The sequence below is a fragment of the Candida margitis genome (assembly GCF_024628925.1).
Source record: "Candida margitis strain CBS 14175 chromosome Unknown scaffold23, whole genome shotgun sequence".
NCBI classification, from domain to species: domain Eukaryota; kingdom Fungi; phylum Ascomycota; class Pichiomycetes; order Serinales; family Debaryomycetaceae; genus Lodderomyces; species Lodderomyces margitis.
The window spans coordinates 53,751-77,301 of record NW_026261783.1 but is presented as its reverse complement, the minus strand read 5'-3'; the positions used below and the strand labels follow the sequence as shown (position 1 = coordinate 77,301).

The following is a 23,551-nucleotide window of genomic DNA, read 5'->3' as shown; positions in this document are numbered from 1 at the left end:
CCTTCATGCACTATATCCATCGTAAACGTAGTTGATTTCAGATAGGGGTGAAAGACTATTTTAACTATACTGTTTTGGATAATCATTTTTTTGATTTAAATAAGTTCCAGTGTATATATCATCATAAAAGCCAAATAAAAATAGAAGCACTTTTGGTTCAACTAAGTTAGACAATGTGAAATAAAGAATACATCACACATACCAATGATGATACCGTTGTTGGTTCAATCGATCTACGGAAACAATAGACCATTTTTATTTGAAATTGATTGGACTGAAGAGGAATAAGTTTTGAAAAGCCGAAAATTTTTCAATTTCTTCAGAAAGGTTTTTTTTTTTTATTTTTCTCATTGTTTCTTTCTGAATTTGTTCCTGAACAATGGAATGACACTCCCTGCATATTAATTCTCGACTTCCTCCCCCATGAACAATTTTTCAAAATCATATATAAAGATTCACCTTAGATCCTCCTCAATCGATTTTACCACACCCATTACAATTACAATTACAATTACAATTATAGTTACACTACACTAAAACTAAAGGAAAAAATGGCAGTCAAAGGATTAGGAGAATTGGATAGACAATACGACGGTACGTTCAGGAATACATCTTCCTAGTAATATCACGCAAACGATTTACTAACTTGCTTTCCCCCACTAATTTAGGTTCAAAATTAAGAATTGGTATTCTTCACGCTAGATGGAACAAAAAGATTATTGACTCATTAGTTCAAGGTGCTGTCAACAGATTAAAAGAATTGGGAGTCAAAGAAAACAATATTGTTATTGAAACAGTACCGGGATCATTTGAATTACCCTATGGTTCAAAATTATTCTATGAACAACAAAAGAGAAAAGGCACTCCATTAGACGCAATTATCCCTATTGGTGTATTGATAAAAGGATCAACTATGCATTTTGAATACATTTGTGATTCAACTACTAATCAATTGATGAAATTGAATTTTGAATTGGGTGTGCCGGTTATTTTTGGTGTCTTGACTTGCTTGACTGAAGAACAAGCTGAAGCTAGAGCAGGATTGATTCCTGGAAAAATGCACAATCATGGAGAAGATTGGGGTGCTGCTGCTGTTGAAATGTCCACTAAATTTAACTAGAGCTTGTGTGTGTGGGGGGGATATTGGCAGTTGAAAACTATGTAACAACTGTGTATAGTCTCAATTAGAAATCATGTGATACAGAAATGTCTACAAGTTGGACATCATACACCACGGCCAAGAATGTAAGAGCGTATTTGTAAAAATATATCATGAAGAAATTTCACCCTCATCATGTTAATTTCTACAGGTCGCGACATGTTCTAATTAAGTACAACAAAAACTGTAGCAAGTTAAGCCAAGGTGGCCCTATTCAATAAGACAAAGAATGACCACTCTAAACCATAATGCGGTTACAACTAGATCTTTTCGATTTGGCATAAAAAAGAGCATTAGGAAGTTAAAAAAAAAAATAAACGACCAGGGAGAGGATTGAACTCTCGATCTTGTGATTAACAGTCACACGCCTTAACCAGCTTGGCCACCCAGTCTAACAAATTCGTAAAGACAACTGCGCCAAATCTCGAATTTTTGCGAAAGAAATATTCTGGTTTTTAACACCTCACTATTCTTAGTCAGATGAATTTATTTTTTGAGGAAACCAAACTGACTTTGAGTTTCTTCTGATTGTTACACAGCAAAGAATTAGCAAAAATGGAAAGTGGATTGTTTTTTGGGGACTTTAGTGTCGAAATGGAAGGCACACAGTCCATCCGTGACCAATATTTGTCTTACTTTTTTATTTGAATCCATTTTGGATTTTTTTTACAAATATTTTGCTCAAAAATTTCGATAAAAAATAAAACAATAGAACTTTGGCTTCCTTTAATGTATCCTCAACTGTCTTAATATAATGCTTTAACAATATTCTTCAAGTGTAGTACTCTGCTCCGAGAACTGTTCAGATACATACACTAAATACAACTTTGTCTTTCTTACAACCTTACAACCTCTTGTTCAATCATAAGCTATTACTAAAATATTGCCGTGAAAGTGAGTGGATCAATAATCACCTAGTGAAAAATTACAAGAAAGTGAGGTCCATGTTTCAGCTAAACCTGAAACGTTATAGCACACATGTGGCATTATTGTGTTGTTATATAAAGCCGCTAATAGATTCAAACGCTGCCATTATGAGCAATAACAATACCAACGTTCTTTGGTATATATATATATATATATATTCACATAGTGTGTAGAATTACTAAGTATCTTGAGTAAAAACACATTCTATAGCTAGTAAATCAGGCTGCAGAATTATTGCTCCTCAGCATTTCTCAAGGAAGAAAAGACCCTTCGAGATATGCTCTTCACTAATCTAAGGTAAGGTGTGCTCTTTCACTCACATGAAAATGTTTGTCAAAGAGAAAGGCTAAAAGTTACTAGGGAAAAAAAGCGCAATTCTCGTGACTATCATATGATCTGTACTTGAATTTAAGTAGATGTGTAATAAAATTTGCGTTTTAAAAGTAAAAATAGCTCTTATGGCCAAGTTGGTAAGGCACCTCACTAGTAATGAGGAGATCGTAGGTTCGAATCCTGCTGAGAGCAGCTATTTTTTTCCATAACAATTACAATTTTTTTTGTTTCCATAACCGTTCCTCTTGGAGTGAGCTCGTTACACATCATCATAGATTGACAAGAGTGGTCTCTCCCTGGCTATACCTACAACATTGATAATATATTTTGTACGCTATATTTGTGCGTATATTATTCTTTTTCTTTGTTTAATTTTCAGCGCGATGAAATAAGTAAATCCAATCCAAATCTATTCCTATATCAAAAGTCCCCATGCTTCGACGATTAACGACATCGACAAAAGAGTCCTTCAGATTACTCCCCGAGTATAAATTCAAATGCGGGGTGGAAATCCATACTCAGTTGAAAACAAAGTACAAGCTTTTTTCTTTATCTCAAACGGGGTTCAACGACAATAGTAATACAAAGGTTAGCTACTTTGATCTCGGACTACCAGGAACTCAACCCAAGTTGAACCCCGAGGCTTTATACTTAGCTCTCAAGGCCTGTGTGGCGTTGAATATGAAAATACAGCCATTTTCCAAATTCGATAGGAAGCATTATTTTTATCCTGATCAGCCATTGGGATATCAAATTACCCAGCATTTTCAACCGTTGGGGAAGGACGGGGTCTTGGAGTTGAGCGAGTTTGATAATGCTTCCGGGAAGATTGCAATTGAAACAGTGCAGTTAGAACAGGATACAGGGAAAAAGTTTGGAGATGTTATAGATTATAATAGAGCAGGGACTCCATTAATTGAAGTTGTTACAAAGCCAGACTTTCAAGATATAAATCAGGTATATGCTTTTATAAAAAAGTATCAGTTGTTAGTGCGCCATTTGGGCATCTGCAGTGGAGACTTGGAAACGGGTGCAATAAGGGTAGACGTCAATCTCAGTGTCAACGATAATCCAAGGGTTGAGCTAAAGAATTTAGGTACAACAGGGGACATAGTGAATGCCTTGAAATACGAATACACAGAACAAGTAGAGAGCCTCCGTTCTGGTAAAGAGATTGCGCAAGAAACCAAGTCTTGGGATGGTTATACGACAAAGTCATCACGAAGCAAGGAGAATGCCATAGATTACAGGTATGTTCCCGACTCAGAACTACCCGCTATAAATTTGAACCCTGATATTGGCGATGAAATCAAGGCTGCCATTCCAGAGTACCCCGATCAACTTTTGTCTCGGCTAACATCCAAACCTTACAATTTACAATTAGCGCATGCTAAAAATTTACTTGTGGAGCCAGAACATTTGCATTACTATGAGACTTTTTTCGACAAGTTCAACCATCCAGATGCAAACAAGTGGATGTTTCAGGAATTAATCACAGCATTTGCCAAGCTTGATAAAGAATTTGACGTCAATGTGATCAGTCCGGACGTGTTGGTCGAGGTTGCCAGGTCAGACTACTCCTTGGTATCAAAAAGACTAATCTTGAGACATCTAGTTGAGAACCAAGTCTCTTTAGAAAAAGCAATTGCCGATTTGAATCTAGCTTCAGACTCGCAGGCTATTGATATTAATGAGCTATGCCGGGAAATTATTAAATTGAATCCTGACGTGGTAAAGAGGATCCAGGATGGCCACAACAATGCAATACAGGTGCTTGTTGGTAAAGCCATGAAGGTCACTAGAGGGAAGGTACACGCCAAAGAAATTAAAAACGCATTTGATAGTCTCCTATAGATTACTTTTTCTGCTTAACTTCATATTTGTATAAGAAATCTCCATTTAGACTAGAATCCTCAATTTCGGGAACACCGACACTGTCCGGTTTCTTAGATGAGTTTTGCTTCATCGCTCTACCTGACTTACCTGATTCCAAGTCTGCCGAGCCTTCTTTAACTATTCCTAATTCTTGCATTGCACCACCAAATTCATCCAATACGGTGGGTTGACTGTAATTTGTGCGTTCACTGAATTGTGATTTGTTGGATATAAGCTTTGTTGGAGTACCGTTATGTATATAAGTGGTTTCTTTTGATAACGGTTCACCAGATTCCTTAGGAGACATTCTGAGAAAAGATCTATACATCTTCAATGCATCAGTTCCCAAACCAAACAAAAGGAATGCAACAATAGAAATGGACGAATTGACCAATCTATCGATAACTGAAAAGAAGCCAAAATCAGCGAAGTAAATATCACCCCATTCTGGACTGTGTACCTCTTCCCAATGGAAGGGGTATTGTGTGAAGGACACTTTCTGAGCAAAGTAGTAAATAGAAAGTGGGGTCATGACAAACACAATCAAGATGCTAAAAATTAAAAGCCTAGCAAACCTCTTCAAATTCAAGCCCGAGTTGGTACATTTGAGGATATCCTTGACGTCTTTCCTCTTTTGAAAGTATTTGTACAATGTCAACGTAGCAAAGAACAAAGCAACAAAACTCCAGATTAACGGCCAAACAAGATATAAACCAATGGTTGCATTTGTTGACGAGAAAACTGTGATGCACCCCTGGTATCGAACAATAGCGTACCGTCTTGCTTGTGTAATGTAGATGAAAATCATAATCAACACAGGAGTAAGAAGGCAAATGGTCAAGTCGATCCAAACCTTCTTCCAGTTCTTGTTATCAATGAAACTAGGGTTTTTAGCACACAAAATAAAGTACAAGTTCATTGAAAGGCATGCAATGGCACATAGTTTTCCAAGCGATGAAGCTGCTTCAATCTTTGTTGTAACATCACACCAACCCTGACCGTCGTAAACAGTATCAAAATCATCACCACTCCATATCATCGTATTGATGAACCCAATCAAGTTGACCAACATCAACCATGTTACCAAAAGAATTGCTGGGATGTTTCTTGACTTGGCGTGCCATGAAAGTGGCGGAATTAATAAAAAGAAAGCAATAATAGTAAAAGCTGCGGTACCAGCTGCTCCTGAATTCATAGTTGTATACTCTAGGCATCAAAAACAGAGAAAACCAGTGGGAAAAATTGTTTCAGTTATATACCTAGTTAAGCATTGGCTCAAAGTAGATTCTATGATCCTCAGATATTTCTCTTTTGCAGCCAAAAGCGGAATTTTTTTTTGTTTCTTCAGTAAAGAACCACTCACCAATACTAAAAGGGGGGAATTACTTCAGAATTTTTCAAAAATAATCATCAAGCTCTCAAACATACATGACCGCTCAATATGCTATAGAGGTAACATACATGAAACATATACACTTGCCATCTTGGAAGGGAGAAGCAACAAATCAATAATAACAAAACGTTCACAGTATAAAGAGTCTATTTACTGTATAACTAGTTTCAAAGTCTCGTTTGAAGAAACCACACCATCATATTTTTGATTCAAAAACTTTAAAAGTTGAACAACTTTTGATTTCAATTCCTCAGACGAAAATTGCTTCCTGGCATCAATGTTTTCTTCTCTTCCCAAGGTACTTTCGTTGATCAACTTAATTCTCTCCTCTTCAGCTTTGAAAACACCTGCAAATATGTCAACAATTTTTGGAGTTTGTGACACAATACTTTCATTACCAGACTCATATAACTTAATGATAGCCTCGAAAATTGGTGTGTTTTCTTCAAACCCGGTTTCCAATGGAAGATGTTCCAACAATGGGCCAATAACGTGCTCTAACGGAACTGCTTGTTGGTTCTTGACAATCAATCTGGCAACACAACCGCAAGCATTTGCGTACGAACGGTTGACCACGTCTTTGGCCTCTTCATCATCAGCAGAGCTTGCCTTTTTGTCCACTTTGTTCAACAAGTGGAAAAGCAACTCAAGTATTTGAGGGTAACTGGACGACAAGTCGACTGGACTATACTCGACAATCAAACCTATACCATACGCAGCATTGCCCTTCACTTCAATAGACTTTTCATTGGCGAGTTTGTCGACGAAAATAGGGAGCAACTCTGCTGAAAAAGGGTTGGTGGATTTCATGCCCCCAACCATCTCGGCAATTGCTCCAATAGATCCAACCTTCATTGGCTTTGATTTGCTGTTGAACTGGGCCAAAATTGGGCCTTTAAAGGACTCAAAAATCTTGACAAAGTCTCCTTCTAATGCTAAAGATAAGTTGACCAACACTTCTAATGCAGATTCGTTAAGTAAAACGTCGGTTTCTGACGAGTCCTCTTCTTCTGGCATCTCTTCTTCTTCCAATTGGCAAGGATGTTCTTTCTTTAACAAATTCATCAACGAAAAGCATAATTTCTCCAAGCTGGATGTGTCATTAGCATTGTCAACTATAAATATAGCACCAATTACATGCAAGGCATCTGCAACACTGTCAAGAATGCATGCTACCATAGTAGACTCAAACTCGGCCTCCAAAAGTGGAATAGCAATATCCCTCACTTGTATGATTAAGGCCAAAATGCTTGGGTCAACATATGATTGTCGTGGAACACCTTTTGGTGCTTTAAAGTCTTCACCTTGCACAGCAACAAACATAGCTTTGACAATTTTAAACACACAATTTAAAGCAGCTTCTCTCACACCGAACGAGTTTTCCACTTGATCAGCCAAGGCAGTCAAAGATGGTTCAACATACTTGAAGAATTCTTTTCCTGTTCCAATGGCCAACTCACCAAGGGCCACTGAGGCGATTTCTTTTTCAATGGCAATACCAGTGTGAACTTTCAAAGGATCTTCATCTTCATCATCACCTGCGAATTCAGCCTCTCCATCTTCGCCAGTCTCGACATTAAAGGTAAATTCTTCCTGGCCCAAACAGGTCAAAATTTGGGGAACGATTTGATCCAAAAATCCGGCAAATTCTGCACCGTACACCTTGGCCATGTTAGCAATAAAAGCAAATCCCGATTCTCTGATTCTAGGGTGATCAGACTCTAATGATGTGTAGGCTGCTTCAACTAATGGCTTAGCGTATGCAGAGAACGCATCAGAACCAACAGCTCTAGCCATAGTAGATATATTTTCAAATGTTGTTGCTCTCAATTCTATGTCATCTTCACTCATTCCTTCTACTGAGGCGGAGTTGGAGATAAAAGGCTCCAATTGTTTGATCGAAGCTTCAAAGTATGGAGTAAAACCTTTACCACTTGCAAACGCAGTTGAACCAATGGCAGACACGATTGCTGTTTTCAAGGTAGCAGTGTTTGCTTGCTGCAACATGTAAAACAATTTATGCATCAATGGCTCGATGTATTTGCTCATGGCATCATGGTTCATGAACTCAATTAACCCGTCTAACGCAATACAACCGTATTTGTAAGCCATAACGGACGATGCCGAGTCGATGATCTCAATGATCAATGGCAACAACTCTTCATGGTAATCAGTAACGATATCTTGAAGTTCTGCTGTCAATTGGGACAAAGTTCTGAGAGCAGCAACTCTAACAACAAGCTGCGAGTCCTTCATTCCATTGATCAATACGGGAATAATTTTCTGAATTCTGAGTGAGATGTAGTCAGGAGCACCGGCTGAACAAACACCAATGGCTAATATACCTGCACGTCTCTCAAACTCATTTGTGGACGTTAATAACGGATCTAACGCATCGAACAATGGGTCTATAACTTGGGATGGCGGCAACTCCGCTCCCAAAACAGCAAGCAATCTCAATGCCAACGAAGGTGGAGAGTTTTCCTCATTTTCATTTTCTTCATCCTCATTTTCCAACTCGTCCTCAACATCAATCTCCTCGGATGCGACTTTCAACCCAACCAAGGTAAGTTGTGGACCCAATTTGTTGGATGAGATTTTTGATTTTCTGTATGAAACACAAGAAATTAAGAATTGCAAGCCAAAAACTCTATATTCCTCATCCAATTGAGTGTTTGCAACGATTTCACTAATCATCTTTATCAAGTTGACCAAATGGTCTCCCAATAGCCTTGAGTCTGTGAGCACCAAACTGTTGAAAACACTGAAAACAAGTTGAGCCAGTTCTGTATCGTCAGATGTGACTACTTCTTTCAAAACCTCGACCATTCCTGGTATGGTTGCCCTGAAGTTCTCCACAACTTGATCCGATGCTTCGTCATCATTCTCAAGGATTTGTGAAAGTGCATCCAAAGACAAAACGGAGTAAACTCTAACTTCCTTTGATGCTGGATCTCTGGTCAAGTTGCCAAACAAGACAACAAAGTCATCAATATGAGGAAGCATAGCAGAAATCTCGGAATTCAATAAAGCGTACAAGGTAAATGTCGCAACCTCTTTGGCCCTAACATCATCGCCTTGAATAGCACCAATCAAGGTTGGTAACAAATCTTGCCATTCATTGGCGTCTAAATCTGTTTCTGCAAGGGCAGCAATTAAGTAAGCCGACACATTTCTAAGACGTTTGTTTTGTTCGTTAAAGACACTTTTCAAAAGGGAATCCCTAATGTTTGGCTTGAACGAGCTATCGACAGACTCCCAGTTATCAGCAACCAATTTCCTGGCTTCAACAGCAGCTAATTGTTTGACTTCATCTTGATTAGATTGCTGTAAGATTTGCAACAATGCTGGCAAGGCTTGGGGATTAGGATAGAACTCCTTGGTCAATCTTTGTGATGCTTGTTTGATCACCGATGAGTCGGGTGTCAAAGTTTGCTTTAAAGTGTCTTCCAAAGAGACTACGAATTGTGAATCCATGCTCAAAAGTGGAGGGTATAGTGGTTAAATGTAGAGAGGGTGTTTTGATGGAATTTTTTTTTCTTCTTCTTCTTCTTCTTCTTCCTTTCTATGGAATATTTTTTATGACACAAAATCATTGAGATGAGAAGAAAGAAAGAAAGAAAAAGGATTTTTTGACGAAGGAGACTTTATTATAATATGCTACACGATTATTACATTATATCATTGATGTTAATCGGCATCTCTCTAATTCTTGTCGAATAATAAGCTTCAATATCTCTCATGGTAGGAAGATCCCCCTTGGTTATCAAATTTATGGCTGTACCTTTTCTGCCAAACCTTCCTGATCGACCTATTCTGTGAATGTAGTTTTCTTTATCATTTGGTAGGTCATAGTTTATAACTAAGGATATTTGCTGCACGTCAATTCCCCTCGCCCAGACATCTGTTGAAATCAAGACTCTTGAATTACCAGTTCTGAAGTCACTCATGATCGAATCTCGTTCATCTTGTTTCATATCACCATGCATAGACAGCACTACAAAGTTCTGTTTCCTCATTTGATCTGTAAGCCAGTTCACCTTTAACTTTGTATTGCAAAATATCACAGCTTGAGTAATTGTCAAATTATCATAAAGGTCACACAAGGTGTCAAACTTCCAATCTTCTTGTTCGCATTGTACGTAGTACTGTTTTATCCCAACTAGGGACACATCATCTCGCTTGACTAAAATCTTTACCGGGTCAGTGGTGAATTTGCTTGTCATTTCCAAAACTTCCGGCGGCAAAGTCGCGCTAACAACTACAACTTGTGTATCGGATGGGAGCTGCTTGTAAATCTCATATATCTGTTCTTTAAAACCTTTGGTGAATAGTTCGTCTGCTTCATCTAGAATCAAAATTTTTATATGTCTTGTAGAAAGATTTCTTCGCCTCATTACATCTAAGACCCTACCTGGGGTTCCACTGACAATATGTTGCCCTTGCTGTAGCTTCTTGACATCCATTCCCACATTTTTACCCCCAACGCAAGCGTAAGTTTGTATATTCATGTAGTCACCAAGGTGCTGTACAACATTCTGAATCTGAATTGCCAATTCTCTTGTTGGTGATAAAATTAGTGCCTGGCAATCTTTCGACTTTGAGTCAATTGCTTCCAACATTCCAATCGAAAATGTAGCTGTTTTACCAGTTCCTGATTGCGCCTGGGCTATAGTGTCCCGACCGGCAATTATCTGCATGATCGCTCTTGACTGGATTGCTGATGGAGCTTCAAATCCGTATGCATAGATACCCTTTAGGAGTTCGGACTTTAGTTTCATACTCTCAAATGTACGATGAACCTTTATCCCCTTTGTTGATTTATGACTAAATTCTAACTCTTTATCGACATCTTTATCAAACTCATCCATATTGACTAAAGGGTTACGATCCAACAGTGCTATCTCTTCACAATGTTTTTTTTTTTTCATTATTTTTTGTTTCTTTATCAAACACCATCATCACACATATGAGCCAACAACTTTCAAATTCAATTTTGGTGCTATTAGGCGGTGGCCATGCTGCAGGAAAGAGGACTGCAGCTTTGTCAATTAAAGATCAACTACGGTCAATAATGTCTGAATCATCCGTTGATGTGCAAATAATTAATATGAATGAGTATACTGACCATGAACGCTCATCCGTCGACCCTAGCCAGTTTCCTAGCTCTAAATCGGCGGCAATTACTGTCTCAAAGGACGCGTCACAATCACTTCCCATCTTGAAGCCATCCAGATTCAACTTTGAAAAGCTAAAACGTGATATAAAAGAACTAGATGGAGCAAGTTCCACTCAAACAATAGTGTTGGTCCATGGCTTGTATGCACTTTACGATAAAGATCTACGAAATATGGCACAAATCAAAGTCTTTATAGATAGTGATGCTGATACTCGATTGATTCGTTGGATTAGAAGAGATGTTCTTGAAAGTGAATCCGAGAAGTTGGAAACTGTGATCAATGCTTACTTGTTAGGAGCTCGGCTTGAGATGAGTGATTACATCTTTCCCACAAAGGAGTTTTGTGACGTTATTATGCCAAAGGGCCCCGAACCAAATTCAGTCAGCTTAGTAATAGATGGAATTTTACTTTTCGTATCGAAAAATGACCAACCTAAACGAACAGACCTCCCTTTCAATTACTTAAGACCCGCTGAAATTGGAAACTTTGAAAAGGAAAAGTTTGATGTGCAGAAGAATAAGTTCTACCAATTGAATTGAGTGTTTATGCTTTAGGTGTTTGATTCTACTTCAAAGAGGTAACGTTTGAATAGCAACAATTGTATCCATTTTTATAAATTTCCGATCTCTCATATTATACTAAACCTCATTCTCCAACACATCAGCAATATACGCCAATCTTTCAGCACTGACACCCGCCTTCATCAACAAGTCAGTCATAAATCCTTTCGCTGGTTTCTGCGATACCAGCTCACTCTCAATCGCTTTTTTAAGATTTTTCTTGACCAACTTTACAAGCTCCTCAACCGGGAAAACAATGTCATTGGAGGATAATTTAGGACCATTGAGAGTGAACTCATCACTCAATAAAACATAGAATGGCTCTTTTGACGTTTTTGAGTCATGCAACAACTTGTCAAATAACAATTCCCATCTTTTTAATATATCATCACTGTTTTTGTAATCTGATATTTTAAAGATCAAAAGCGATAAATCATAATAACCTAAAGGATCAACGTATGTGTTAAATAAGTCACTTATAGGTAATATCTTAAAGTTTAACGATTCGGTTGCACGAGCTTTGTTCTCCTTACTGATTCTTGAATCCCGTTCGATCCTATTGAGCAAACTTAACTGAACATTTGCCACGTCGAAAAGTTCATGAATGGTTGATGAAAGTTGGATCATCTCCTGTCTTAAATTTGGCGGGCACACACAATTGCAAAATCCATTAGCTCTCGACAAGTACTCAATTCGTTGGGCCAATTCAAGATTGAATTGAGAAATGGACAACGCGTACAAGATTTTTGCAGCATCATAGTACCTTTCTCTCTTTGCGTAGTATAACCACAAAACATTGCTTAAAGCAACACTGCTTTCCGATCGCTTCTCCAAATATGGCAAAATATACAGCGTGTTGACATCCAACAATCGGTCACTTATACCCTGATCAATGAACCAATCATAAAATGCATATTGGAACTCTTCACTTTTGGATGCAAAACAAGTGTCATATGCCAAGTCTCTGATTTCAAAAAATGAATTAATAAGAAGTTGATTGTTAGATTCGACAACCTTTAACGCTTTATTGTCCACTTTTTGTAAAACAGAAAACACAGTGTCATATATCTTCCTCACCTTGGACTCAATTTCTAAATGGTCCTTACTGATCAAGCTTTCATTAACCTGACTGTAGGCAAAGTTTGGGGGTTTGACATTATTGCCCAATTTCTTGGCAATGTCCAACAACATTCCTATGGCACCAGAGTAGTACTCAAGATCCACCATAACATCCACCGCATAAGTTAAATGGTCGAGCGTTAAAGTCTCGTACGCTTCTTCAAACAAAAGAACGGAATTTCTCAAGCACTTCAATTTTAATTCGGAGTCTCTAGAGGCAATCTTTTTGGCACGAGTTAGATTCTCTATAGCCTTAAAAATGAAAACATCATTGGTGGAGCAAAAAGACCCGCATCGTGTTTGCAACGAAGATGCAATAAAATCAATTGACCCTCCTCTGCTAATATTGCTATTAATAATGGACGATAAGAGGTCCTTAATCAACGCTTTAACATCTCTTGATGGCAACAACAAATCCCTAAAACTAATTGTCAAAAGATTTGCTTGGTTTGTGAGGGAAAGAAACTCAAAAAGCGCATTAAAGTTATTTTGGTTGCATTGAAGTTCCTCTAAAACAACCATCAAAAACGAAAAGGCTTCCTTCATGGAAGTTAAGGATTTAAAGATTGATGTAAAAGCAATGCTCTCAGCTCTCAAACACACTTCGTTTTCAAATTGGTTTGGATCGGAACTGTAATTAGGGGCACTTAAGCCTTGGATGTTACTTTCATTTTGAACAAAAAAGTCAATTAGAACCACGATAGTTCCTATGAAATATTCAATCTGGTTCTTATCAATATTCAAGCTCCCAATAACAACCTTGTTATCTTTAATACTGGCAATTTCAATCAGGCCGGTAGGCGTAATCTTAACACTCGGCAACGCGCCAAAGACCTTTTTGTCCCATATATCTCGAAGAAATCTTCCCATTAGCAAACATGTACCATACAAACGGTCACTAAGGATGACCTGGTCTACAGTAGGATGGGTGGTGTAATTTTGCAACAGCGCATGGTGTGGGATCAAGCTAGTTGGCTGCGGTGCTGTTCTAGTTTCGGTTAATCTTGCATTATTTCCACAAGTTGAAAACAAAACTTGAGCCTTTCTTTGGAAAATATCATTCGAGCTGTACTGCCCATATGAACATGCCAAATACAACAAAGTAGAGCAAGTCTCTTCGTATCCATTTTCCTCAATAAAGTTTTCAATGACCTCATCAGTTAAGGACCTCAATATTTGGTCTGAAGTCTTGAATTGATAAATGACAAGTCCAAAGTTGGTTAATATGGCAAACCTTAATGGCTCTTTGGTATACTGGCTTGCAGCTACATTGGAATATCCGTTTGGTGTATTTGTCGCGTTCATTGATGGAGTTAATTGGACAATATCCTGAATATACGTATAAGGCGCATCCTCATTGGCTGTATACTTTGTAAACTCGGCATCTTCAACAAGTTTATTATTCTTTTTGAGATATCCAAAATTAGCACTGGCGATGAATAGTTTATCCGACCTCTTAGTTTTCTTCACACAAAGAAACACACCAGGACTGATGATTTTTGCAATTTTTGCGTTCTTCAAAAGCTGGGACTTTTGTTGATTAGCAATGACTTGAGAAATGTACTGTCTGTCTCTGGTAAATGCATCAAGCTCGTTGTTGATCGTGGGGATCTCTCTAGCGGGTGGGAATTTGATATTGACGAGATTGAGTTTCAATGCTTGTGCGGCAGACAACGATGAGGTGAGCAAGGTGGAGAATGTCGTCGTCGATCCCAACTTTAGTAAAATCCTTGACCCGTTGCTAGTTGTTGCGATTAGTTGTACAATAGATGATTCTTCTGGGGAAATTCTGTGTATGCTAATGATTTTGAAGCGTTCGAAGACTTTAAAGTTGCTTGCGTCGACAAAAATTGCCGATGCCGACTTGAAAATTTGATTAGGCGTTAATGTGCTTCCTTCTGTGAGATGATCTTGTTTTGGCAAAAGCTTGTAGACACGAATGACAGATTTGTTTGAAAGGGAGTACAAAATATCTCGACTTCCGTCTATTTCCAATTGCACGATCCTTTCTGGAATGTTCTTTGCTGACGAATCAGCCGTAATTGATGTCCCAGATGCAAAGCCAAATCCCAGGAAGGGAATAACACTACTAAAGCCGGCTTTGGTTAAACAAACTTTGTCACATCTGTTTTTGGTAAATGTAGACTTATTCGAGTAGTCCAATCTCCAGATATTTACTCCATCAGTTTCTCCACTGAAGAAAATGTCGTTCGTCTTGGGATGAACTACAAAACTGTCAACGGCTAAGCCGTGGGTGGAAACGGATAGATCTAGGTTCAAAACCTCTAAATTATTAAGGGCTTTGTCGTATTTGATCAAAAAGATTTGAATGCTTGTTGTAGTTGCCACAACCAATAAATGGTTGATTTCTTTTGCAAACACTCCTTCCTTTGGTTTTACCAACTTGACAGCCAATACCGTGTTTTGAATCTGATCTATTGTGAGGAACTGCGATGACTTGTTGAAAGATGACTGAGGAATTCGGTAGTTCCATAACATCAATTTATTATCAACAGCAATCCATGTGCGTTCAATTTCGGGAAATAAGCCAATTTTAGTGCTGCATTCAGTTTGATTGTGTTGTTCGAAAAACGTATCAGGTAAATCAATCTGCTCAACCTTTTCAAACCGGGAAAAATCCTTTAAGCCATTTTCATAATCAAAGTAGTAATTGTCTAAACTTGACTCGGTTTTGCTGAGACTCTCCGAGTAGTATATGTCATGAGGAATGCTCGAATCAATCTTGTTTATGTTGGAGATGAGTTTGGATCCCAATTGCAATGGGGGCAAATTAGCAAAATCAGGAACATTAACCTTGTAGTTGGCTTCCTTTACCTCTATTCCAATAGGTTCAACAAATCGTTTCGACAATTGGTTTCTCGCAGAGTTTGATGCTGTCGAATTTGCTTGGTGTAACTTCAAAGAATTATCCGACATCAGATCACTTGCACATATTGTTGGCGATATATACTTATCATTGGAGGAGCCATTGTACCCCATGAAACTGGGAATTAAGCTGACCATGGTGATTGGTGTGGTTTGTTTGGGTGAGATGTAAGTTTTATTTCATTGTTGTGAAAAATTGGATTGAAGGAAAAAAAAAAAAAGGAAAATTCTTTGGCTTGCCAAGGGATGTAGTCACAACAGAGTAAAACTGAGGACGGCAGAGCCAATTCTCATGTGACGTGTATTGAAAGGAAATCAGAGTAGATCTTTGTAACTAAATCAACTCACTTCTGTGGAGGAAATTGTGTATAATGTAGAAAAGTGTTTGCACGATTTGGCTATAACTATGAGCTAGAACATGTATTGCTTTACGACAAATCTTATCATCTTCTTAACCATCCAAGGTAGACCAATCATGGCATGCTTATGGCAATTATACGATAATGACTGCCCTGAAACGGAACTTCCAGAATTCCCCATCAAAATGTAATGAGAGATCTCAAATATAAATTTATGTGCGGCACAAAAGTCGAGGCAGAGTTCAAATGGCGTTGCTACATATATATTTCTCTTCTTCTATAAGACAACTGAAGCCATGAGATTCATTACACTCCTTTCAGTATTCGCTTGCGTTGTGATTTCGTTCCCATTGTTTGACATTGTACCTGAATGGTCGGTCAATACATTTTCATTGTTTAGAGGCAATGGCTGTCAAGATCGTTTGCTTAAATTGGGACCTGATGAATACAGACTTGCTTCGGAGAAGGAAAAGTTAGCTTTGAAGAAAGCAAATAAGAGGTTCATTGACATGACTGAGCAAATCCCTATTGAAGTTGCTGTCGAGCAAGGCTTGATTGTCAAACCTACACATTCGTTTTTGCAAAAGTTGTTCTTTATTGGGTCAAAACAAATTAAAACATTGGAGAAACCTATCCCAGTTTACAACTATCCAAAAAAGACAAAGTATAATTCAGAGGTCAAGAGCTTATACGACTTGATTAACATTGATGGGGTCTACGAAAACTTGAGCAATTTCACTTCATTCTACACCAGATATTATAAAACGGAAAGTGGTGCTGAAAGTGCTACTTGGTTGTACGACCAAATCTCCGAATTGATCGCTTCCTTTAAAGATATTAGCATAAAAAAGGTCCACCACAAAGGCTGGAACCAATTTTCAATCATTGTTTCTATCCCAGGTGAAGTAAAGGACAAGGTAGTTGTTGCAGCACACCAAGATTCGGCCAATTTAATTTTGCCTAATTTAATGAGAGCCCCAGGTGCAGACGACGATGGTTCAGGAACAGTGACCACTTTGGAGTCGTTGAGACTTATTCTTGAGGCATATGGAAAGGGGACATATAAACCATACAATACATTGGAGTTTCATTGGTACTCTGCCGAAGAGGGTGGTTTACTTGGATCCATTGACGTATTTTCAAGATATTACAAGGCCAATGAAGTTGTTGTTGGCATGTTGCAGCAAGACATGACTGGATATACCCAGGGTAGTATTGATGCTGGCGTCGAGCCTCATTTCGGATTGATCGAAGACTATACTAGTATTGAATTGAACAACTTTTTGAAGTTGATTATTAAAACGTATAATTCCATTCCTTACCATTCAAGTGAATGTGGATATGCTTGTTCAGACCATGCTAGTGCTTTAGAAAATGGATATCCTTCCTCGTTCCTCATTGAGAGTGAAATGAAGTATTCCAACAAGTATATTCACTCTGTCATGGACACAATTGATAGAATTGACTTTGACCATGTCAAAGAACATGTCAAGTTGACAGTAGCGTTTGCCTATGAGTTAAGTTTGGCTAAGAAATTGCATTAGATGTAGAAAGATTTAGAGTTTTAGTTTTTGGCAATTAACTGATATAGAAGATTATATTAGATATACAAAGATTTAGAATTCAACTACTCAGTAGCTTCAGCTTTATCCTCGTCTGTTTTCTTACCCCATTGCACAATTTCAGCATGTTTTTGAATAAGGGAGGTTCTAGTTTGAGGTTTCTTTGTTTCTGGATCTTCAAATTTGTCAAGTCTTAATGTTACATCAACAATCATCTTGTTTCCAACTCTCAATACTTTTTCTGCCTTTTGCAATTCCTCTTCGTCAAAGATAGTGATGTTGTACCAATCAGTGAGGGCTTCTTCACCTTTTCTGAACTTGTTGACAGCTAAGGAATATCTGACATACTTGACTCCATTTGCCGACTCTTTAAAGTCTACATTTCCGACCCTGCCAAACAATTGACCATTGGCAAAATTCTTCTTAGGAATGGTAGATGTGAATGATCTGGTAAAAGCTCTCAACATTGTTTGGATTGGTGAATGTAAGAGTGTCTAACAGTGGCGTGTCTAGTTTGTTGTTGGTTTGGATCTCGTATTTTATTTTTATTTTTTTCCTCTTTTCGTCTGACTGTCATGGCGTGCGCGCCGCGTCTTGAATTATTATGATCACAAATCTCTACCAAGTGACGAATCCAGAAACACATGTGTATACTGTACGACAAAGTCTAATAATAAACCTACAATGCTACAAAATACTACCTTTTTGGGTTTTTAAAGTTTAAATTAGGAAACACTAAGTCACACTGTGAAACAGATCTGAAACGTTTCAAGGGTTTAGGATTTAAGTTGTTAACGGCGGCCACTTCGATACCAAGCAGTGCTGGATTATGCCTCAGGCTTGCTTTCACCCTTTTTTCTTCAAGGCTCTTGTGTCGAAGGAGTATTGAATTAGCGGAATCACTAGACCGAAGACTGTCATTTATCCAAGAGTTAGTCTTTGTGAGACTTCTATGCAAGTCATGCCTATTGTGTTCTAGCAAATTAGCATCGTTTACTTGATTCTTTGACAAATCTATACGCCTATTGCTGAACAAAGAACTCTCCATTAAATCGATTTCCAACTCATTCGTCAATTCATGATGTTTCAAAACCGTTGTGGGATAGCTAATAGAAGTCTCATTCTTTGCGTCCTCATCTTCAGAATTCACTTGAGGAAATGTATCTTCCAGTTCAATGTCAACCGAGTGAAACAACAACTCTAATCTCTTGTTCCTAAGGTCAATTTCGGCCAAGTTATTGCCATTTACCCCACCGTCTTTGTATAATTCTTCTTTTACTAGCCACTCCATCGAAAATAGACCGGGCTTTTGGTTCTTTGCCAGTCTCAGCTCTTTATCATTCTTGATATTTATTGCCTCAAGTCTCTTTAAATCTGAGACAGTGACCATATATGGGAGAAGAAGGGTATCTTTTCGCTTGGGCTTGGGGGTGTGGTCTGTGAAGTCAAGTTTTGCAACACTTTAATATTTTTTAAGACAGTTTGTGTATGTGTGTGTGTACATACCCAAAAAAATACATGACCCAATTGCATCCATACATCAAATTAATCAAAACGTGCACTACCTTCTTCAGATAATACCAATTGAAATAACAGCAAAGCAGTGCATATCCACGATAATAGCACCTGCTAAATGTGCGGTTGTATGTACCTCTCTTTCCCTGTTAATTTTGGTTGATTGTTTATTCTAACTCATTATTGGTTCTTTACGTATGGGAATTACGCGTGTCAGTCCGCATACTGCTCTCTCCTTTCTTTGTCTTATCAAAAAACGGGACACAATAGTAATTTTGTTTCCGTTATCTCTCTTGTTATTATTATTGCTCATAGTAGTAGTAGTTATCACATACACAATAAAAAAGATATAAACCCAAAACAACAACAATTCTATTTTTTTTGCTCCCCCCCTTCCCCTTTCTTTCATTATAAACCAACAGTTCATACTAAATTTACAACCAACTACATTCTTTGCAACCAATACGAAAAAAGGAGTTAGATTTATTCCAACTACAAAGTGTATGTCTACAAACAAAAATATAGGAGAACTTTTTGTCACGGGTCTTTCTGATTTCACCCCTTGACCTTTCTAAAAATTATACTTTTTTTTTGTTGTCTCCACAATCGGTCTCAAACGCCACTGTTTTTGGGAATACACGTGAACTCCTTAAAGCAATAAGCAACTGCAATCAATCAGTTTACTAACGCCTAACAGTCACATCAAAGCAAATGAGGTCACAATTTAAAGACGAACACCCTTTTGGTATGTATTTCGTTGCGTATATTTGGCAATTTTGGATGTTGAGCATTGCATGACTAACCAAAATTCTTTTTAGAAAAGAGACAAGCTGAAGCAGCACGAATTGCACAGAGATTCAAGGATAGAGTTCCAGTTATCTGCGAGAAGGTCGAGAACTCCGACATTCCGGAAATTGATAAACGCAAATACTTGGTTCCAGTTGATTTAACAGTGGGCCAATTTGTTTACGTCATTAGAAAGAGGATCAAGTTGCCCAGTGAAAAGGCTATATTCATATTTGTCAATGATATTTTACCCCCAACTGCTGCATTGATTAGCACAATCTATGAAGAACACAAGGATGAAGATGGGTTCTTGTATGTTTTGTATTCAGGGGAAAACACTTTTGGAGAAAAAGTGCCTATCAATTGGAATGAATTAGACTTTAGTGATCTTCCGGAAGATCTTTAAAGGCCTCTAAAAGGGTGGTAATGGGCATGATACAAAGGAACTGAGTTTTGTTTTAGGTTTTTAGGTTCAAATGATACGCAGAAAACATATACATACATTGTTGTAGAACTGTAATTGTGAAATGCTACATAGCTGGCTTTGTTATCTATGCTCATGTTGCAAAGCGTTGACTAGCAGCAGCACGATGAAGAGAGACAACCCTTTGGTGACAGTGATTGTACTTTTGCAATACTAGAATGAACTCTTGTATACTGTTTGTCACAAAGAAAATATTGACCATGATGCAACCCAGTATAGCATGATATTCAGTCTTTACTGCTTAAAAGATTGGATATAGAACGGCATTTTCTCAACTCCTTGGCTGCTTTTGCAAGCGAGTTCGGCAATTGCAACGGCTCCACAAGATACTGAACCAAGTATGAAAAAGGTGATTTGAGTGGGGCAAGTTTGAATCTTGTCAAATCAACATACTCGGTTTGTAACTTGAACCCTTCAGCCAGGAGTATCGCTTTATCGGCGGATACGACACTTAAGCAGGTGCCGGGGTAGTACAAGAGCCAAATTATTTAAGAGGGCTTTAACCCTGTTTACCCAAATCACGTGCGAAATCTCAAACAAAAAAAAAAAGTCTTTCTCATTCTAACCGAAACCAAAGCTTCTGCTGTACAAAGAGACCAAAAAAAAAGTGACATTTAAATTTTTCACTTCCAAAAATCTCTTCCTATCATTATCATCAACCACCACAGATCAAAATGGCTACGTATGTTAATACCACAAAGGTCCAGTACTCATTGAAAGAGATTTGCTGAGACGATGATATCAAGACCAATATTGCTTACTGTTGTCTTCCAAAGAGACTTTAGTTATTCTTTATTTTTTACCAACCATGGGAAAATTAGATTGTCTTGCAGCTTTAATATATCTTCGTTTTAGCCAATGCCTGATGAATCTATTTTCCTCTGAGTTTTGAGAATTGTGTTGATTGTGAATGAGAATGAACTTGGCCGTTCAGTTCTGTATTCGTGTATTGCTTTTCCGGTTCAATACAAACATTCAGTGCATTCGAAATTGTTCTAGAGGAGAATTAGTGGTTTGTGCAGGTTACTGGAAAAGAACAAAACATTCTTTTTCAAAGTACTAACTTACATTTTTAGTTTATTGAACAGCATCGCCAAGGCTATCAAGCCAGAAACTCAACAAAAGAAGGAAAAAGCTCAACAAAAAACCACTGAGGAAAGAGTTGCTGCTAAGAAGTCTAGAAGAGTCGTATGTACAAATCATTTCATATGCAACCCTCGAATCTTTTATTTTTGAAGATGAAATCAAACCAATGTTTATGGCTAGCTTCGGCTATGTTGTCTTTCAGTTAACCATCTTTCGGGACTGAGAAAATATCTAAACTGAGGGCGTGCATTATTGAAAGCAAGTAGGGGGAAATACTAACAGTTCAATTGTTTTCTAGTCTAACAAGGAAAAGAGAAAGGTCATCTATGACAGAGCTGCTAAATACCAAAAGGAATACTCTGATGCTGAAAGATCAGTCATCAAGGCCAAGAGAGATGCTAAGGCTTCCGGTTCATACTACGTTGATGCTCAACCAAAATTGGTTTTCGTTGTAAGAATCAAGGGTATCATGAAGATCCCACCAAAGCCAAGAAAGGTTATGCAATTGTTGAGATTGACCCAAATTAACTCCGGTGTTTTTGTCAGATTGACAAAGGCTACTTCTGAATTGATCAAATTGGCTGAACCATACATTGCTTACGGTTACCCATCATTGTCAACCATCAGACAATTGGTCTACAAGAGAGGTTACGGTAAGATTAACAAGCAAAGAATTGCTTTGTCTGACAATGCTATCATTGAAGCCAACTTGGGTAAATACGACATCTTGTCTATTGAAGATTTGATTCACGAAATTTACACCGTCGGACCAAACTTCAAACAAGTTAACAACTTCTTGTGGCCATTCAAATTGTCTAACCCAACTGGTGGTTTCAGATCAAGAAAATTCCAACACTTTATCCAAGGTGGTGACACCGGTAACAGAGAAGAATTCATCAATGCTTTGATTAAACAAATGAACTAAGCACTGAGGTGAGTTTTTTGCTGTTGGAGTTTTCTTTTCTTCTTCTAGGAGGATTGTAAATACTTAATATATAATTTCCATCTTTCTAGTACCCCCTTTTTTATGTAGTTTTTAATGGATTTAAATGAATGATTCAACTTGTCTATATGCTTTCTATTTTCTTTCACCAATCTATATAGTCGTAGATGAATTTTTCTATAGATGGTACAGTGCTTATTAAGTCTATTACTCCTGGTGATCGTATTCTATCGTTGTCGTAAACGATCCCTGAGTCTTTACCGAGTGATGCAAGTATTACTGAAACTATCATGTATATCAACTGGAGTCCATTAAGCAAAAGTAAAAAGAAACAAATGGTACTTATAATCGACACCATCAACACTCGCTTATCCTTTAAATCGTGTTTGTATTTCAAAAAAAAGTAACCTTGCTTGACAATGGGTAAATTCACAAGCAACTGTTTAACTGAGCCAGAATCTTGTCCAAGTGGTAGTCGATTTTGCAAAAACTCTATCATTTCATTTTGTTTGGCAACCTCCCTTTCCAATGTCTTTAGAGCCAATTCAGTTTCCTTCTCCCGTTGCTTATATTCAACACAAGCTTCCTTGTACTTTTTACATAATCGGGTCAGTTCAACTAAGGCAGCATTTTTCTCAGCCAATTGGGCAGCCAACGACTTTTCATCATTTCCTCGGTTCTTATAAATGGTGCTTAAATCAGCAAGTCGAGTATTTAACCCATTAATCTCCCTCTCTGATATCTTCAACCTGATTTCTTTTTCTTCATTACTTTGTTTCAACATTGCAATTTCTTTCCTTAACTTTTCAATTTCCTCATCTTTAATCACTTTCGCTTTCAGTTCGGCTGTGTTTTGAGAATTCCTCCAAATTCGAAACGAATCAGTAGTATCGGATGGTCTTGAATCTTTTATTCTCCTTCTAACAACTTCATTTGTTAGACCAAATCTATCTCGTAATAAATTAGCAAACGATTCGGCGCTAATCAGACTGACAATGAACTTTTTCACCTCTGATTTGTTAAACTTCCAATCCGAGTATTCATCAAGAAACTGGCCAATGTATTTAACTTCTGTTGACGTAAATAATGAATCAATTTTCAATATAGTTTGTATCTCATTGATAAGAACAGGGATTTGCCCTAGTATTATCTTTTCTTTGTTTCCGATACACTTGCTCCAACATTGGTCTATTAGATAGTCCAACGAGTTTTCAAGAGTTATTACCAATGCGGATGTAGTTGTAACGCTAGACATAGAGGCACTTTGATGTTGGAGTTGAAGAGTATTGTCTTTTTTCTTTCTCTGAATTGTTTTGGTAAACAAAAAAAGAGAACGCGTTTTTGTTTATTTCTATACACATCATCTTAATCGTTTCAATTTAAG

The 23,551-nt window shown here is 37.8% G+C and overlaps 13 protein-coding genes across 13 annotated transcripts; 6 read left to right on the top strand and 7 right to left on the bottom strand. All coding sequences in view use genetic code 12, as the record gives it.

Moving 5' to 3' along the window:
* Positions 1-551: 551 nt before the first annotated feature.
* Positions 552-1,120, top strand: RIB4 (lumazine synthase; the record flags this gene model as incomplete). Its single annotated transcript, XM_051813817.1, has 2 exons — positions 552-594; positions 669-1,120. The coding sequence occupies 2 exons, from the start codon at positions 552-554 to the stop codon at positions 1,118-1,120; spliced, it is 495 nt and encodes a 164-aa protein (XP_051672570.1).
* Positions 1,121-2,851: 1,731 nt separating this feature from the next.
* CANMA_001810 (glutamyl-tRNA(Gln) amidotransferase subunit) lies at positions 2,852-4,273 on the top strand (the record flags this gene model as incomplete). The annotated part of the gene is made up of 1 exon (XM_051813816.1): positions 2,852-4,273. The coding sequence occupies one exon, from the start codon at positions 2,852-2,854 to the stop codon at positions 4,271-4,273; it is 1,422 nt and encodes a 473-aa protein (XP_051672569.1).
* Position 4,274: 1 nt separating this feature from the next.
* Positions 4,275-5,489, bottom strand: STE3 (Ste3p; the record flags this gene model as incomplete). Its single annotated transcript, XM_051813815.1, has 1 exon — positions 4,275-5,489. One exon carries the CDS (start codon positions 5,487-5,489, stop codon positions 4,275-4,277), a length of 1,215 nt encoding a protein of 404 aa, XP_051672568.1.
* A 348-nt stretch (positions 5,490-5,837) lies between these two features.
* Positions 5,838-9,164, bottom strand: CANMA_001808 (uncharacterized protein; the record flags this gene model as incomplete). Its single annotated transcript, XM_051813814.1, has 1 exon — positions 5,838-9,164. One exon carries the CDS (start codon positions 9,162-9,164, stop codon positions 5,838-5,840), a length of 3,327 nt encoding a protein of 1,108 aa, XP_051672567.1.
* A 194-nt stretch (positions 9,165-9,358) lies between these two features.
* Positions 9,359-10,558, bottom strand: FAL1 (ATP-dependent RNA helicase; the record flags this gene model as incomplete). The annotated part of the gene is made up of 1 exon (XM_051813812.1): positions 9,359-10,558. One exon carries the CDS (start codon positions 10,556-10,558, stop codon positions 9,359-9,361), a length of 1,200 nt encoding a protein of 399 aa, XP_051672566.1.
* A 98-nt stretch (positions 10,559-10,656) lies between these two features.
* On the top strand, positions 10,657-11,406 carry CANMA_001806 (putative uridine kinase; the record flags this gene model as incomplete). The annotated part of the gene is made up of 1 exon (XM_051813811.1): positions 10,657-11,406. One exon carries the CDS (start codon positions 10,657-10,659, stop codon positions 11,404-11,406), a length of 750 nt encoding a protein of 249 aa, XP_051672565.1.
* A 99-nt stretch (positions 11,407-11,505) lies between these two features.
* CANMA_001805 (uncharacterized protein) lies at positions 11,506-15,570 on the bottom strand (the record flags this gene model as incomplete). The annotated part of the gene is made up of 1 exon (XM_051813810.1): positions 11,506-15,570. The coding sequence occupies one exon, from the start codon at positions 15,568-15,570 to the stop codon at positions 11,506-11,508; it is 4,065 nt and encodes a 1,354-aa protein (XP_051672564.1).
* A 517-nt stretch (positions 15,571-16,087) lies between these two features.
* Positions 16,088-17,335, top strand: CANMA_001804 (putative aminopeptidase; the record flags this gene model as incomplete). The annotated part of the gene is made up of 1 exon (XM_051813809.1): positions 16,088-17,335. One exon carries the CDS (start codon positions 16,088-16,090, stop codon positions 17,333-17,335), a length of 1,248 nt encoding a protein of 415 aa, XP_051672563.1.
* An 83-nt stretch (positions 17,336-17,418) lies between these two features.
* RIM1 (Rim1p) lies at positions 17,419-17,820 on the bottom strand (the record flags this gene model as incomplete). Its single annotated transcript, XM_051813808.1, has 1 exon — positions 17,419-17,820. The coding sequence occupies one exon, from the start codon at positions 17,818-17,820 to the stop codon at positions 17,419-17,421; it is 402 nt and encodes a 133-aa protein (XP_051672562.1).
* A 230-nt stretch (positions 17,821-18,050) lies between these two features.
* Positions 18,051-18,743, bottom strand: CANMA_001802 (uncharacterized protein; the record flags this gene model as incomplete). Its single annotated transcript, XM_051813807.1, has 1 exon — positions 18,051-18,743. The coding sequence occupies one exon, from the start codon at positions 18,741-18,743 to the stop codon at positions 18,051-18,053; it is 693 nt and encodes a 230-aa protein (XP_051672561.1).
* Positions 18,744-19,579: 836 nt separating this feature from the next.
* AUT7 (ubiquitin-like protein) lies at positions 19,580-20,060 on the top strand (the record flags this gene model as incomplete). Its single annotated transcript, XM_051813806.1, has 2 exons — positions 19,580-19,613; positions 19,687-20,060. 2 exons carry the CDS (start codon positions 19,580-19,582, stop codon positions 20,058-20,060), a joined length of 408 nt encoding a protein of 135 aa, XP_051672560.1.
* A 752-nt stretch (positions 20,061-20,812) lies between these two features.
* On the top strand, positions 20,813-22,149 carry CANMA_001800 (60S ribosomal protein uL30; the record flags this gene model as incomplete). Its single annotated transcript, XM_051813805.1, has 3 exons — positions 20,813-20,820; positions 21,215-21,326; positions 21,523-22,149. 3 exons carry the CDS (start codon positions 20,813-20,815, stop codon positions 22,147-22,149), a joined length of 747 nt encoding a protein of 248 aa, XP_051672559.1.
* A 163-nt stretch (positions 22,150-22,312) lies between these two features.
* CANMA_001799 (uncharacterized protein) lies at positions 22,313-23,422 on the bottom strand (the record flags this gene model as incomplete). The annotated part of the gene is made up of 1 exon (XM_051813804.1): positions 22,313-23,422. One exon carries the CDS (start codon positions 23,420-23,422, stop codon positions 22,313-22,315), a length of 1,110 nt encoding a protein of 369 aa, XP_051672558.1.
* Positions 23,423-23,551: the final 129 nt, after the last annotated feature.